The sequence below is a fragment of the Coloeus monedula genome (assembly GCF_965178545.1).
Source record: "Coloeus monedula genome assembly, chromosome: 16".
Classification (NCBI taxonomy): Eukaryota; Metazoa; Chordata; class Aves; order Passeriformes; family Corvidae; genus Coloeus; species Coloeus monedula.
This window is the reverse complement of record NC_138796.1, coordinates 16061569-16078255: the sequence shown is the minus strand read 5'-3', so window position 1 is coordinate 16078255 and position 16687 is coordinate 16061569. Positions and strand designations below refer to the sequence as shown.

Genomic DNA, 16687 nt, shown 5'->3' with positions numbered 1-16687 from the left:
AGCCTTGCCCAGGGCTCAGAGAATTGTGAATCTGGGCTGTGGAGCTGCTGCCGAAGAGCTGAGCTGTCTCAAGTCCTTGGCGGGGCCACCAGACCGCTGGCATCTTCCAGCATCCTTTCTCTGCTGAGGAAGACCAGCTCCAGCCCTGCCAGAAACTGAAGGGCTCCATGGAGAGCACCTGGTCCAGCCTTGCAGACGGGTTGCAACAGACACAGTGTGGCATCAGCTGGTGGATCAAAAAGCCAGATGGGATGGGGGCAGTGCTACCAGGCCACATCATGGCCACAAACTGACCCATCCCAAGCCCAAAACAGCCACTGAGGAGCAGAAACGGGCTGGGTGTTAACCAAGGTCACAGGGGTATGATCAGCCAAGGCACAGCTGCTGGGCCAGACCACGGAGGGGCCATGGGCTTGTGGCACAGGGAAACAAACACCCGTAAAACATCCTGTGTCTGCAGGAGCTCTGCACCAGCACCCCCCACTCTGACCCAGCAGCTCCACACCTTCAGCGAGATGGGAAGCCCATGCTCTCCCACTCAAGGTAGAGAAACATTCCTCATTTCTCAGAGGAGATGAGTTATAAATGCAGCACCACAAACTGTTGCTACCAACCGCCAAAACCACAGGAAACGGCAGGAAATCTGAACAGTAAGAGCTCTTTACATATTTCCTCCAAATCTCCTACTTCAAGCCTCCCCAAAGCTTCAGCTGGAACAGAGACATGGGAGATGTTTCAATGTGTTATAAACCTGCTTGTCAAAACACAGACTCCTCACAAGCACAGCACTAGAGTCGGGAGCACTGAAATCTTGGACAGCTGCTGGGAGAGGTCACAAAAGCACAGCCATGAGTTCTTTGCCAAACGTGCGCTCGTGTTGTTGTGGCACCCGCGGTGACTCCATAACCTCCTGTGATATTCCTCTGATCTCCCAGAAAGCCGGGTGGGATTACCCAGCCTGGGAAATGGCTCTGGCTGTATTTCCAGAAGTCTTTCTCTGCCTGCGGTCTTGGGAAGCTGATGAGCCGCACTGCCTTCGGGTGAGCAGGCAGAGGAGCTCCCCAAATCAGGCTTTCAGTACGGACCTAGAAACCAGCACTGAGTTTTAAAAGCTCTCAGTGGCATAAAGTGGAGTCAGGAGACAACTGAAGAACATCCCATAGCTCCATTCTGGGCACCTCTGATTTCCCACAGCAGAGATCCACCTTCCCTACACCTCCCTGTGTGCTTTCCACTGCATATTGGGGCAACCCAGCGGGAGATCTGTACCTCAAAACCTCATGGATGGACTGGCAGGAGGGGAAGGGCCGTCAGAGGAACACACACACACTCCACACTTGCTCTCCCACCACAGACAGCGAGCAGGCAGTTCCATACAGCATTCCCTGGCACAGCCTGCCACCCCTGGACATGCTCCCTCCAAGGCCAAGCCTAACTTGGACCAAGGATGCTGCCACGGTGCTGGCACTTCTGGGATGTAGCGCTGCAGGAATGCTTGGGAAAGCAGCAAAGAGTGAGCAAGAGCAGAAGGACAGTGAGCTTTGGAGGAGAAATTTCCTCAGCCCAAGTCCTTCTGAATTTTCCAAAGCCATGCTCCCCTGACAGTCCTGCCCATCAGAGCACTGTCCCACAACTTCAAATCCACCTATTTTTTTTTCCCAGAATAAAGGTCATAACCTGAAGGCCTTCACTTCCCCAAGCAAAGCAGAAGCAACACAAGGTCCCACAGGTGATGTGCTCAGCAGCACAACACATAATTCAGTGCCAGGGCACAACCCAGCCTCTCAGGAGGGCTTTTAACAGAGTGTGCCATTATCCAAATGATGATGGGAACAAACCTGTCCTTCCAGCAAGCACAACCTTCTTGCCTGGAAGGTGCCGTGCTGTGGCGAGGTTCTGTTACCTACTCCACACGCCGAGTAACCAGCTGCCTGTGTTGGTGGAGTGGTTTGCAGTAACTTTTGCATGTCCATGGCTCTATAAAACCCCCTGCCCTCCTCTCCCCCTGCAGCTGGCAGTGCTGTACCAAGCACAGCGGGTGGAAGACAACAGGCACCACCGTCAATACACGGCTGGGGGAGACGCGCTCCGAGACCAGCCCGTGTGACACACAGCGGAACCCTTCGATTCTCCACAGCAGCTCAGCTGTGCAAACCAGGAGCAGAGGGAGCCAGAGGTGGGAAAGGTCACCCGTGTGCCCCCCGCTCCCAGCTCTGTCCCCCAGGCTCAGTCAAGCTGTCACGGCTGCTTCTGACCTGATGGAAGGATTTGCATATGCCCCGAAGCCAGGATGACTGACAGCCCTTCCACTGTTATCCTCACTTGTGTAATTGCAGCAGCTATTCTTGTACACTGAAGTGTCTAATCTTAGCAAGCCATGGAGCTGCTGGGTAAGATGGACCAGCCGGGAATTTCCATGCAATTACTCACCACTGCTACTGGCACTTACTTTGGCTGGTAAAAGTCCTTCTTGTCCGCGGACCCCAGGCTCTGCAAAACACAAAAGACAGATTTCTCTTTTTAACCCTTTGCCAAGCAAGTATCACTGATGGGGACGTGTGGGGAAGCAGTGAAAGGCACATGTCTGTTATTTCCCTGCCCGATGGGTCTGGCTGGGCCGGCTAGACAGGACAGCTTGGACCTCCAGCCATAGGCAGAGCCCACAGCAGCCAAGGATGTAAAGACGGAGAGTTAAACTAGAGGTGAGAGGATGCATTAGATCTGAACTCAGTGTACTCAGGCATGTCTGTCTCCTGTCACCTGCAGAAGTGTGGCACCTTGTGTCAGGAGGGGACTCAAGTCCTTTCAAGTCTGCCCAGCTGGAAAGATGACAAAGTGCAGGGTTTGGTGGAGGGGCTGAGCCACCACTGCTGCAGAGACCCTCTGGTCAGGGGCTGAGCCCCAGGCCCACAGTTCCTGCCAGGAGCGGGAAAACAAAATTCTTCTGCCAAGAAAACCACATCAGGCCCCAAGCACGTGCAAAACTGGGAAGCAGAGACAGCCCCGATGCTCGCTCAGGTTCCCAAGTGCCTCCAACTCCACCCCCAGCACGATGGAGTCTGAGAGCACCACAGATGGGCTGTGCCAGGGTCTCCTGTGACACCCCAGTCAGGCCGAGCCTGCCCGTGGGGATGCTGGGGGCGATGGGCACCGCACAGAGCCCAGCTGGGGTGCGTGGCCAGGAGTGTGCACGGCACACACACAGAGTCTGCGCCGCTCCTCACGCCTGATGGGGCCGTGTACCCCACACACATCCCAGTCTCACCCCAACACACCTTGTCCCAGAGGCACCCACAGCAGGGACCAGCCCCCAGCCCTGCTCCGAGGCCCCAGTAAGTGACACGAGCTCCCTGAGCCCAGAACGGTACCTGCACCACGGGGTGTGCAGGGCAGGCCCAACACAGTGGGATGCTCGTGGCAGGCGGCACCGGGACAGACAGACACAGACCCACCAGACCTGGGTGTCACCAAAGCCGTTGCACCACCACAGCCTCCTTCTCCTTCTCCTTCTCCTTCTCCTTCTCCTTCTCCTTCTCCTTCTCCTTCTCCTTCTCCTTCTCCTTCTCCTTCTCCTTCTCCTTCTCCTTCTCCTTCTCCTCGTCCTGGGGATGATCCTTGTCCTTGCACCTTGTGGGGTGGGGGGCGGTGAGCAGCAGGTGGGGTGGCCCTGGCCCTGGCCCCGTGTGCCGGTGCGTGCAGGCTCGCGGGAGCCGCTCGGGCTCCGGGGCGGCTGTTGTAGTTTTGCTCTGTGGTTGCCAGGCAATGGCGAGCTCCAACTCGAAACAGCGGGAGCAGCGGGGCCGAATGCTAATCAGGGCCACAAGAGCAATCCCAAAGCTTCCCCTCACCGGCCAAAACCAAAGAGAGCTCCCACCAAAGCCAGCAGGGAGAGGAGGACCCCAGCTTTTAAGCAGGCAGGGATCCACTGTCACCAAAACATAACCAAAAGGAGGCTCTGGCCAAGCCAGCAAGGTAGGGATGTGTTTCAGTGGTGGGTGACCCTCTCCATGGCACGGAGATGTTGGCTGGTCACCAGCACAGTGGGGAGGCTGCAGCCATCCCATGGCACAGGGTACATGGGTCTGCATGTGTGACATCCTCGTGCTCAGCCCAGGGCACACTGAGGTCTTGGGGCACAGCTGAGAGCACACAAGGAGCAGCTTCCTTTGGGGTGGGAAGCTCATTGGGACTGACATGGAGCTGTGCCAGGGCAGGCTCAGGCTGGAGAGCAGGGAAAGGTCCTTCCCCCAGAGGGTGCTGGGCACTGCCCAGGCTCCCCAGGGAATGGGCACGGCCCCGAGGCTGCCAGAGCTCCAGGAGCGTTTGGACAGCACTGCCAGGGATGCCCAGGGTGGGGTTGTTGGGGTGTCTGTGCAGGGCCAGGGCGGGACTGGATGATCCCTGTGGGTCCCTTCCAGCTCAGGAGATCCTGTGGTTCTGTGGTTCTAGGATGTCACCTGCCCTTGTGCCGACTGTCAACATGCAAGAGCTCTGAGCACCCCAAGCGACGGAGATGGGGACAGCCCCTGGCTGTCCCTGCTGCTCCTCTGAGCAGCAAGAAGCTGCAGCAAAGCCCCACAAATCAATGGCCAGACACCAAACTGGCCTGATCCAACACTGGCACAACCTGCCCAGGTAGGTGGTGGAGTCTCCATCCTTGGAGACATCCAAGACCCACTGGACATGGTCCTGGCTGTCCAGGACAAGCCAGGGTAGGTGATGCTGCACTGAGCAGGGGATTGGGCTGAGAGATCTCCAGATCCCCAGATCTCCCAAACCACTCCATGCATTCCTGAGGCAGCCGCAAAATGAGCACAGCAGTAACTGCTCAGGGTGAGTGATGGGACCTGAGCGATGGGAGCTGTCCTGCAAGCCCACAGCACACCCAGGAACAGCTCCACTCCTTCCAGCACAGCATTCCCATATGGTATTTCCTTACTTCTTCAAACTTGGCACCCAAAACCCTAAGTGATACTTCCCAAACTATGGATCGGTTGCAACAAAGTTCATGAGCCTCGACAAATTCAGTTCCTTCTGCTCTCTGTGCTTGTGGGGATCATGAAGAACTGCTGATATTTAAGGAGAAATCACTTGCAAACTGCGTTCTCAACACTGCTGAAACAACATCTGGAAAGCCTGCACCCCACACAGTCAGACCCTCCACCCAGCCACGGTTGAGGTCCATGGGAAAAGCTCCCATCAATGCCATAGCCAGTGGAAAACCAGGATTTTAGATATCTGGGATAAAACAATGAAGAACTAACTTTTCAGAGAGATTAAAAAACCCAACAATAAATTGGGCAGTGATTACAGCGATGATGAGCCAAAATTGCTGATTTTAAAGCTCATGAAGAGAATAGCAAATAAGGAGGAAAAGCAGAATTCCGGCAGCATGTCCAAGGAATTGGGCCTGGGGCAAGACCAGGAGCTGTGAATCAGCTCCTGGCTGTACCACCACCCCAAGGTCTGGCCTCGAGCCATTTCTTCCCATTTTGTGCCTCAGTTTCCCCATATTGCCCCTGCACAGCCCTTTGCCTCCTTACTCCCTTTCCAGAAGAGAACAGGACCAAGCCCAGCAGGCAGATGGAGCTGCACAGGTCAATCCCACCACGCTGCATTTTTCCCTCCTGAGCAAGCACAAAACCAAGGTGGCCACACATCCAGAGGGCTCTGGGAGAGTGCCCAGGAAAGCACAATCATCACCAGTGAATGGAGCAGAGTTTGCTGGAGGCCTTTCCAAGGGCAGGGACATCACAACAGCCTGGTAGGAACTGGAGCACTGAGAGAGCTCAGAGCCCAGCCTGGGAAGATCCTCCCCACCAGGGATCAGTGATGGCTTGAAGAGGTTCATGAGGGATCACGCAGGGAATGGGTGATGGGAGGCTGTGGGCAGGACTGGCCGTGGGCACTGCCCGCTGGAGAGTCACACACAAAGGGACAGCAGCAGCAGGACTGGACAGTGCCACCAGTGCCACCTCAGTCCCACCGGGTATCGCAGTCTCAGCCACATCCACAGGAGGGGAAGCTACGGGAAAGCAGCCAAGGGAAGGGTGGGATGTAGGGAAGCAGGGTCACAGGGAAAGGGAACACACATCCTGGATCTTAGGAAAAATGTCCTGGCACTGGGCTTGAACAGAGTTTCAACACCTCCAGGTGGGAGGGATGGAGCAGGTTTTACAGCCCTCGCTGAACAAACCAGTGCAGAGGGCACAGGTCCTCACCTTACTGGGAGCTGGGACTGGCTTTTCTCTTCTTGAAGCCTGGGAACTGAAAGAGGCAGAGGGGAAAAAGGTGGCCTGCTGTTCTCCTGTGCCTTCTGGGAGGAAAGATCAATTCCTCCTGGACTGAGAGGGGACCTGCAGGCTTCTATCAATGCAAATAAACAGTAGGAGCTCAAACACCGGCCTGTGTGCATTCTCTGCTCTGGGATGGTCTCAGCAGTGACTGCTCGTGGCTCCTGTGCATCAGCGCAGAGCTGGGGATGGCAGAGAGGCACAGCTACAGCGTGGCTCAGCTCCCAAATCAACCCTCACAGGGCCCCGGGTCCCTCCTGCTGCTGCTCAGGGTGCAGGGAGCCCCTGGCCACGCTGAGACAGAGGGAGAGGGGCATCAGCCAGTTCAGAGTCCCTGTGAGCCCCGAGCTGAAGCGTGAGTCACCCTCCGGCGGGACCCACTGCTGCTCCTCGCTTGCTCACTTCACTGATGACTCAGGGCTGAGGAAGCACAGCTTAAGTTCCTTAATGAAATAACTTTTATCAGCCTGTCTTCCTAAAACAAACACCTCAAGTGAGGCTTGGACCCATCTCCACCCTTTCCTCCTGAGACACTGAGGCAAGGGACCATGGGGATGGGCAGCACAGAGGCACCTGTGGGGCAGGAGCAGCCCCTGCTGCCCTGGCACTTGGCACTGGCCAGGGCAGCCACCAAAAGCTCCCAGGATACCCCCTCCATCCCTCCCGTGCCCACGGTCCTGCTGCCAGCAGGGTGAGGAGAGGAAGGTGTGACACAGGGGTGCTGTCCCAGATGATGAACGCCCCTGGGTCCCCAGGAAGTGTCCAAGGCCAGGTTGGATGGGGCTTGGAGAAACCAGGGATAGTGGAAGGTGTCCCTGCTCATGGCAGGGAGTGAGATGGGATGAGCTCTAAAGTCCTTTCCAACCCAAACCACTCCTTGATTCCACAAATCTGGGCCAACAGGGGTGCTTGAATTTGTTCGTTTAATTTCACTTTCCGGGCACTCAGTAAATAATTTTGTGAGTTACACAATGCAGATAAGCAGGCAGCCCAGATTCCCTAGGCCAGCTCATCTCCAGAGCCAGCCCTGCTGGTCCCCGGTCAGAATTAGCACAGCATGCTGCAGACAGAAATGATGAGCGATTTAAAGGAAAAGGAGTGTGCTGAATTCCAAAATTCAGACCTGGGGTTGGAAACAAGGATGCTCATGGCAGGGCTAAGACAGAGGTATTGTTTTATTTATTTCTTCCCGCCAGCAGACATCAATTCTGTTGTACTTTTTCCTCTCGTAAATGTTGCCAAGCATAATCTCGGCTCATCTTTTTTCTAGGCAGTGTCCCTGGGAGAACAAAGTTATTAGCAAGGCTGAAGAAGCCTCATGCAATTATTTTGCAACTACACCAAAATAATCCCCAAAGACCAGTGGCTGCTCACAGGTAGCAGCTTTCTAAGTCATTCCAATAAAACCTGGCTCAGTAACTCCCAGCGTAATCAATGCCCACACAAACAAACCAGAGGAAAACTGAGGGATGAGCAATTTTTCCATGCTAGAAGAGGATTCTGCAAAACGAACTCATGAGCCATCACTGGCTGCAGGCTGTGCTGCCACACTGCCATTGTCACCTGCTCACCTCAGCGTCCCTGAGCTGCACTTGGAGCTGGGCTGGGCAGATTTCAGGGGGATTTGGGCTTGGGCAGGAGGTGCTTGGCCCCCAGGGCAGGGCAAGGTAGGGCTTGGGGACCACAGCTGCACAGCCTGTCCTCCCCACCCCAGCTGTCCCCCTGGATCCTGGTGGTTCTGCTCCCAGGCCCAGCCATTCCTCAAACTCCGTGTATCTGCAACATGCTGCAGTTATGAGTAATCGGGAGGTGATGCCTGACTGTCGGAAGGGGAATAAAATTCAGAGCCTGGGATGTGAGTGGTTGTTTGGGAGGAGGAGGAAGGAGATGGCAGCCCCCAGCCCAGCTCACAGCATGCCCCCAGGCAAGGGCTGGAGCAGCCCCAGGCTGGGCACTCCATGCACCCCATCTCCCTCTGGCAAGGGCTGGCTGAGGAGCCAGAGGGCTCCGGGAATGCTGCCTCCCTCTGTGGACTCCAGCAGCCATCCCACCTGCCATCACCTGCCCCAACACTGCCCCCCTCACCCAGCCCCGGCACTGCCAGGGCCCCGAGCTAATACAGCCCCAAGCAGCCCCAAAACATCAACTGAGGCCAGATGAACCCTCAAATCCTAAAACCTGAATTTCAGGCTGGATGAACCAGATTGCTGAGCTGAAAATCAGTGATAACTCCTGCCTTCAATGTGGGTCCCAGCCTGGAGGGAGCTCTAGGCCATCAGGCTGGGGGCAGCTTTGCACCCCCAAAGGCCATCCTGGGTGGGGAGCAGATCCTGCCTGTGTGCTGAAGTACGGAGAACAAGCAATGGAGAACAGGGGTGTCGAATAAAGGGTGGGTGACACAGCAAAACAAATCGGGTGGCAGGGGAAGGGTCAGGTGGGGTGGGCAGTGCTGCTCAGATGGGAAGGGCTGGCTCAAGGGAAGGAGGGAAGAGGACACAAGCCACTGGGAACCATAGAAGGGTCTTTGCTGGAGGATGGTGTTCTGGCAAGGCCAGAGCACCAGTGGCACTGTGGGGAGGGGTGTGAGCCACCAGCGTGTGCCAGCCCCAGCCTCTCACCATCGTGATCCTGCCTCCTCCTGCCTCGACCTCAAAGGCTCTGAGGAGAGGGTGGCGAACCCCCCAGACCTGACCCAGCCAGGGGAGGATGCCAATGGCTCCAGCACATTCATTCTTCCACAGGTACCTCATCACAGGCAGCTCAGAGCGGGGCCTGACGCAGCTCTCACACTCGCCTGCAAACAGCCCTGTCCCTGTGCACGCACACGGGGCAGAGATGCACATCCGAGCTGGGCTTTGAGTCCAATGGGAGGTGAAAAACAAGCTGGAAAGCAGAGAAAAGGGGATTTGGACCACTGAGGGGGGAAGGAGAAAGGAACCATGGCTATGCACAAGCGGTACACCGAAGTAATCCAGAGAACAGGACCAAGTCCCTGCAGGCACCCCTCAGCAGAGCAGCAAAGCCCACACCTGGGAGCTGGGGAGCTCCTGGTGTCCTGCAGCAGCTGTCCCTGCCCAGGACACCACAGACCCACCAGGGACACCGTTTCAGTGTCTCCCTGATGCCACAGCCTTGCTCAGACACCACCCTGAGCCCAGCACCCCACAATGCCAGGACGTCCTTCTGCGACCAGCTGGGCACCAGCCTGCTCCAGCTCAGCTCCGTGGAGGTTCAGTGTTGACTCTGGCTGCTCAGCCACCCCACAGCTGGGAGCCAGGAGGGGACACTTGGCTGTTTTTATAGGGCCTGAAACACAAACGTAAACCTGGTTCTTTGGAAAATGGGGTGACCACCCAGAGGGTGCTGGGCACTGCCCAGGCTCCCCAGGCAACGGGCACGGCCCCGAGGCTGCCAGAGCTCCAGGAGCATTTGGACAGCACTGCCAGGGATGCCCAGGGTGGGGTTGTTGGGGTGTCTGTGCAGGGCCAGGAGCTGGACTTGGGTCCAACTCTTGGGTCCAACTTGGGTCCCATCCCTGAGGGTCCATTCCAGGGTATTCCATGATTCTGTGATCACCACCCAGCCTCCCCCTGAGCCCCAGGACAGTGATGGGATGGGCCCTCCAGGACAGCAGCCCCATCACCGGCCCCTCACTCCAAAGCACGTCTCTGCAGCTCAGCCTGACCCTGCCAGCATGTTGTGCACTCTTCAGGGCCAGGCCAAGCTAGAACAGTGTCGAATTTCCCAACATCATTAATTCTGCTCCTCTTCCTTCTCCTCCACTCGGAGCTCACCCCTACAGGTGCACTGCTCAGGGGAGCAGGGATCTGTGTTGGAGCAGGAGGAAGGAGCCAGGCCCTGGTCCCACAAGCCACGCCAGTGACCCCCGCCTCCCACCACCTCCTTCCCTCAGCAGTTACACCCACACAGCCGGGCTGGCTGCAGCACAGACCCTCACAGTGACCTGGGGCTCTTCATCAGCCATGTACGGAGGACCAGCTCCACCCCAACCTGCCTTCTTGTGGGAGGAAAAGCAAGAGCGCTCAGGAGCATCTGCCAGCACCCCCATTAAACAAGCCTGTTTGCACTCCATCCTTGCCTTCCCACCCCTCACAGCATCTTCCCAGCCCGGCTTTCCCCCACTGAGCCTCCTCCCAGCCACGCTCCCCATGCCAAGGGGGGCTCACCTGCAAACCCCTTGCAGCTCACACCACGCTAAGGCTGACCCAAGCTTCAAAGCATTTCTTTACTGAGAGCTCATCCAGGAAACTTTGCTTTCCCCGCTGCTATTGTACTGCTGCATGCCTTTAGGAATTCATTCATACACAGACAGCCACGCAGGCACGCACAGGCTCTGTGTTGGAAGCTCCCTGTGGAAGGAGCTCCCGGAGCCCTGCTGAGGCCGGCACAGCCCGACCCTGCACTTGCTGCTTCTCTGGATGGAAGAACTTGTCAAAAATTGCTGGCAAAACCAGGGGACCTTGTAAACCTGCCAGCTCCACAGCACCCAGGGTGACAGGCACGCACAGGCCTGGGCACCTTGGCTCCGTGTTGTCATCCATCCAACCCTCTGGAGTGGCAGGGAGGATGCGGGAGGTGCCGGGAGAGCCGCAGACACGGGGCTGCACAGTCACCCATGGCCAGCACCACCGCGGGGCTGCACACTCTCCCTTCTCCACCTTATTTGTCCTTCTTTTCCATGATTACAGCCTGCAAACTATTACAGCAGCTTGGAGCACATCGGGAAGGAGCTGTGCTTGGGTTTAAGTGTTTGCAGGATCAGGGCTGAGCTGTGGAGCTGAACTCGCTGCTATTTATAGCGGGAAGCCCTGAGCACAGCACGCGCTGGAGGGGAGCGTGGCCGGGCCTGTGTTCCTGCTAAAACCTGGTGGGTTTTTTTATTTTGCCTCATTTTGGGGATTCCAGCTGCCTGATCTCATAATTGCATTCATGTGCTGCCTGGTACTTACAAATGGTTTTGCTATTTTTCAATCTTTGGGCACACCAGGTCATAGAGGCACAGAATGGTCTGGGTTGGAAGAGACCTTAAAGCTCATCCCATTCCACCCCCTGCCATGGGCAGGGACACCTTCTGCTAGAGCAGGTTGCTCCAAGCCCCGTCCAGCCTAGCCTTGGACACTTCCATCCTCCCACATGTTTATAGGTGAAGTTCTATCTTTCCTCACTGCATCAAAAAACAAAAAAGGCAGGAAAAGAAGCTGGATCTGAGTAGTCAGCTCCCAGCTCCCAGGGCCTGCAGCTAATTAATTACACCCTGTCCTGCAGTGTGCTCTTCACACGCGGCCCCGCGCTCCCGCAGCCTGGCTGGGTGTCAGCAGCCTGACAGCAGCTCTGCCTTCCAGCCCGGCTAATTACAGCGTGGGGAGCAAGCGAGGGTGCCCTCCCTGCCCTCCTCTTCCCTCTGCTCTCCTCTCCTCCCTTCCCATCCCGTCCCCTCCCTGCTGGTTGCTCCACTGTCGCTGCAGCCTCTGACAAAGGAGCCAGGGCTGCAGCTCGGGCTGGGAAAGACCTTTCCCTGAGGCACCCACGGGAACTAGCACAAGGGTGAGGGTCTCCAGGACACTGTGTCAGGGGGTGTCCAAGGGCCCTGACCCCCAGGGATACCCGGGCAGGGGGCAGGCTGGCCACCACACCCCCATCCTACCCCACTGCAGAGCCAGGCCATTGGTCCCATCCCATCCCTGCTGTCCTTCCAGCCACCTCACCTCTTCTTGGACAGAACTCTGCATCCCCCTTGTCTCTCCTGCTGCCTTCAGACACCCCCGGCACTGGGTCTGGGGGAACCCCTCCAGTCTGCCTGGAAAACCAAGTTCATGGGAATGTCCCCCTCCTCCGGCAGCCTCAGCCCCTCGGCAGGGACAAGGCACCAGATGTCAGCGGACACAGCGGGGTGTCCCCACCTCCACTACCTGGGGTTTGCTGCCCACAGGGGAGCCTGGGCAGCACCAGAGGCCCCTGAGCAGGCAGCAATGCCTTTGTCTCAGTGAGTGGGACCAGGATCAACAAAGCACAACACCCTCAGGAAGTGCCCTCTGTCATCAAACCACTCCTGGGGTAGCACACGTGGGAAAAGGGGGAGGATCTGAGCAGAGCAGGGATCCGGGGGACCTGGCTGGTCACCCGCCCCCAAGTTACTAACAGCCACGAGACCTGCAGGGACACAAATGGAGCAGCAGGAACCAAACAGAACCCAGCCCTCACATGAGACACAAAATCCTACAGTGCTGGAATGGGTTGGAAGGAACCTTAAATCTCATCCCATCCCACCCCTGCCCTGGGCAGGGACACCTTCCACTAGCCCAGCGTGCTCCAAGCCTGGCCCAGAACACGTCCTGGGATCCAGGGGCAGCCACAGCTTCTCTGGACAGCAACATCCACCCACAGTTCAAAACACCATTGGAGAGCAGCTCTCTCATGCTTTTGGCCCTGAAAGTGGCTCCCCAAGGTCACACAACACCTGACTCAAACAGTGTCAGTGTGAATCCCCACTCCTGGGAACGTGACTGCCACCACAAAATGATCTTAACTGCTCCTAGCCCTGGAGGAAGAGCAGGGCTGTTTGCAGAATGGCATGCCTACCACGAAACAAGGCTGCTGCTCACAGCTGGCCTCTCCATCACCCTCCTCTTCCTCCTCAGTAGCCAGCACTGAGCCCAATGCACAGGAAACCTGCTCCTCCTGCACTGCTCATCCCCGGGGAGCTGATGGGGCTGGGCAAGCCACGTGCTACAAAAGGCTACAACACGTTCCTGGGGTGTTGCCTCAGCTTTACCCCAAGCCAACAGGAGCTAAAATGTACTTTGGTCAGAACAGGGAGAGATGTGACGTGTAGGGAGAACCTGAGCTGCACCAATCCAGAGCAAACCCACTGCTCAGACATAGCGGGACCCACCTCACTACCTGGGTAACACTGCAAGGTCTGTTCTGAGCACCCCTTTGCCACCATCCCTGGCCCAAGGTAACTCCTCTAGGCCTAAAAATTCACTTTTACTCTCAAGTTAAAAGTGTTTGTTTTTTTAAATAGGGCTTGTATGGTATGAACCAACCCATTCTGGAGCAGCAAGCTCTCCGAAATTCACATGAAGCTGTGGCCGCCCCATCCCTGGAAGTGCCAGGTTGGACGGGGCTTGGAGCACCCTGGGACAGTGGAAGGTGTCCCTGCCCACAGCAGGGGGTGGAAGGAGATGGGCTTCAAGGTCCCTTTGAGATGGGTCCCTTCCATCCCAAACCATTCCATGATTCTAGGATAACATGCCACAGGTTTTTGGGAGCATCACCAACGTGAGCAGAGAAAAATTGACAAGAACTTTATCTATTTTGGTTACAGGTGAGGCTTTAAGAAGAAAGAGCCCCTGGAGCTTTACACGTTTCTCTTGGAACAGCCTTTCCTGAGGGATGGAGGCACTGGTTCAGTCCTGGCCACCCACTTCTCATCCAGACAGGAGAGGGGAAGGAGCCAGGGGACGAGGATACCCCTCCATCCCCACAAAGCACACAGCTTCCCACAAAGCCACCCTGCCTGGGAGTAAGACTGAGGTCAGCAATAAGGTGGGGACAACAACGACCTTGCCATGTCCCCAAGTCCCAAGTGGAAAGGGGCTGGGACAGCCAGTCCCTCACTGCTCCTGCAACTGCATCTGTACCCTGAGCACTTACACAGGCTCCAGCCAGCCAACCACCACCGTTAGGAATCAAACTCCATAAAGGAAGCACAAGACACACTACAGAATAAATTGAGTACATTAGAAAAAGCCCGGAGGGGAAAAATAGATTTTTGGAACGTGTTCTCAATCTCATTAATTGGGAAGACAGCCTTGGAGGGGGAAAAAAAAGATTATATCCTCCCCAAACCATTATCCGCTCTTCAGAGTGTATCATATGAAAACAGTTATATAAAAGAATAAATTATATTTGGAATGGCAAGAACCCCAGAATAAAGCTAGGAACTCTGATGTTCCCATATAAAGATAGGAGACAGTTATCTGTTCCAAATTTTCCAGTTTTCTGCTGCGCCAATTCAAATTCACTACATACCAGCATGGCCATATAAAGGGGACTCCACCCATGTGAGCTTGGAAAGAGCAGTAATCCCCCAAACTATCAATTTAATGTATGGGGATAGAAAATGAGGGAAGAATGTTCTCCCAGAAGGAGCGCTCTGTTAACGACATGGCACAGGGCTCCAGAACGTGCACACAGGAATATCATTTACAGGGACTTCTGCGTTGTGAGACCCGAGCTGAAATGGAGATTTCTGCACGCAGACACCATCGATGCTGCACATTAAATGTCCGTTTCCAGATCCAATGCAAACTTCATTTTTGTTTTATTTTCTACTATTTGCTCAGTGTCACGTTTCTTGGCCGGCACTAGGAAATCCTCTCTTCCTTGGGGGTTTGTAAATTAATTTTCAGCCCATCTTGCTCAGGCTTTTCCCTGAGTAGCAGGGGAGTGAGGATGGCTCGGGGCAGGGCTAGCACCAGGCACGGTCCTCTCAGGGTCCTCTGACCCCTGTGGAGATGTTCCAGTCCCAGACTGGGATGCAGGTGCTGACCACAGCACCCACCCATGCAGGAACCCCCACACGGGCAGCCTCAAGCTCCCCCTACCCTGCACTGGATCCGAGGTGGATAAAACCCCTCCTTTTTCCTGGATTTCTGCAGATGCAACACAGCGTTGGGAATGCTGTTAGCATCAGCACATGGCACTGCTGTGGGCTCAGGCACAGCAGCGAGGGGCAGGTGACACAAACACGGGATGCAGGACGTGACCCTGAGTCAGGCCACCTACTCCCGAGCCCCCAGGAACATGTTGTGGTGTTTGAAACTGCACAACGAGCTGGTTCCTTGCCTGAACTGCCAAACAATGCCCAAAGTGCAGGTGCTAGCCTTCCAAGTTTCCTTTCCTGTTTGGAATTCCTACGCAGAAGATCCAGGGAGTGCCCCAGCAGCTCCATATTCCTCCCACCAGTCCTGTGGAGCCACTGCTTATAGCAGCAGGTGAGAAGATGGGAAGGACAGCTAGGAGATGGAAATCTGGGCCAGGACATGGAAATGAGGGCTACAGCCTATCTTTCATCAGTTTTTAAACCAGTCAAGGGCCGGGGACAGACCCCCCTTGTCACTGGTGTGAAGCTTCCAGGTCCCTCTCCCTGGAAGTGTCCAAGGCCACTTTGGACGGGGCTTGGAGCACCCTGGTCTAGGGGAGGGTGTCCCTGCCCACGGCAGGGGGTTGGTACAACGCGAGCTTTAAGCTTCCTTCCAACCCAAACCATTCCACGATTCTACGAAGAAGCAGCCTGAAGAAGAAATTATTTCCTCCAGCTCTGCCAATCCAATAAAAATCATTACAAAACAAAACCAAAAGATAAAACCTGAAAAATAAGAACCTTCTAGAAAGCACCTCTGCTCATGCCCTGAGACCCTGACGAGGACCAGCAGCACCACATCTGAGCTCCCCCTGCACCATCAGCACCGCGTGGCACCGGCGCCGGAGCCGGCAGCGCCCTGGAAAGGAGCCGGCAGCCAACAGCGAGCCCTGTCCAAGCCATCAGGATGGATATGCAGATAAACCAGGTCAGAGAAGTGTTTCCATCCCGGCCAGACAGTGACTAAGAGACGGCATTAATTTGTTACTCAGCCCAAGCTTAACTTTTCAGGCCAAGAAGAGCCAAATGGTCGTTCCAAGTGAAAAAATACTGCAGGATGCATTCCTTTGCCCTGTCCCAGGAATACCCAGGGATTCATGATTTCAAGATGGAGCTGACAGCTCTTTCATCTATCACTAAGAATAACAAACCAACCTTTCTGGTTTTCTTTTCTTTCCCCAAATGCTGTTTACTGGTCACAAGAAGCCACACGTCATGCTCCCACACCGCTCCGGGGAGGTGGGGCTGGATGAGCTCCACATGCTCTCAGAGTGGCACATCGAACCACCACAGACAACAGGAAGTTGTTTTATTGGCAGTCCTGCTGTCAGCACAGAGAAGGGAGTGCGTGTGAGGGAGCACCCACCTTCCACCCCTCTCTGGACTCAGCGTGAAGGCTCCGGGAGCTTTACCAGGCATGTGAGACTGAGAACACAAATGACAAACCCTTTGGAGCTTGGAAGACCTTCCAAATTTATTCAGAATTTGAGAACCTGCTCCAGCACCTGTGCCTGTTGCACTGCCTGGTTGGGACAGTCCCCACACGACAGCAGGTACAGGACAGCAGCTCCGTGCCAGGGTGCATGCCCAGGTGAAGGGACAGCAGCCCAATGCCTCACTGCAGGGCCCAGTGACCCCTACATCACACAGCCGGTTGAGTATCACCAGAATCTATCACACAACAGCCTTTTATTTATTTTTGCCTTCTGGGGCCTCCAGAAAATGG

General features: G+C 55.8%; 1 protein-coding gene across 1 annotated transcript in view; it reads right to left on the bottom strand.

Annotated features, from left to right (window-relative positions):
• LOC309578971 (ankyrin repeat and fibronectin type-III domain-containing protein 1-like) overlaps window positions 1-16687 on the bottom strand; it is a gene marked incomplete at its 5' end in the record, with an annotated part of 190096 nt that overhangs the window by 72137 nt on the left and 101272 nt on the right. Inside the window, one exon of the mRNA XM_082291954.1 lies at window positions 2450-2490. Within this exon, the coding sequence (XP_082148080.1) occupies window positions 2450-2490 (41 nt within the window). The remainder of the gene's footprint in view (window positions 1-2449; window positions 2491-16687) is intronic.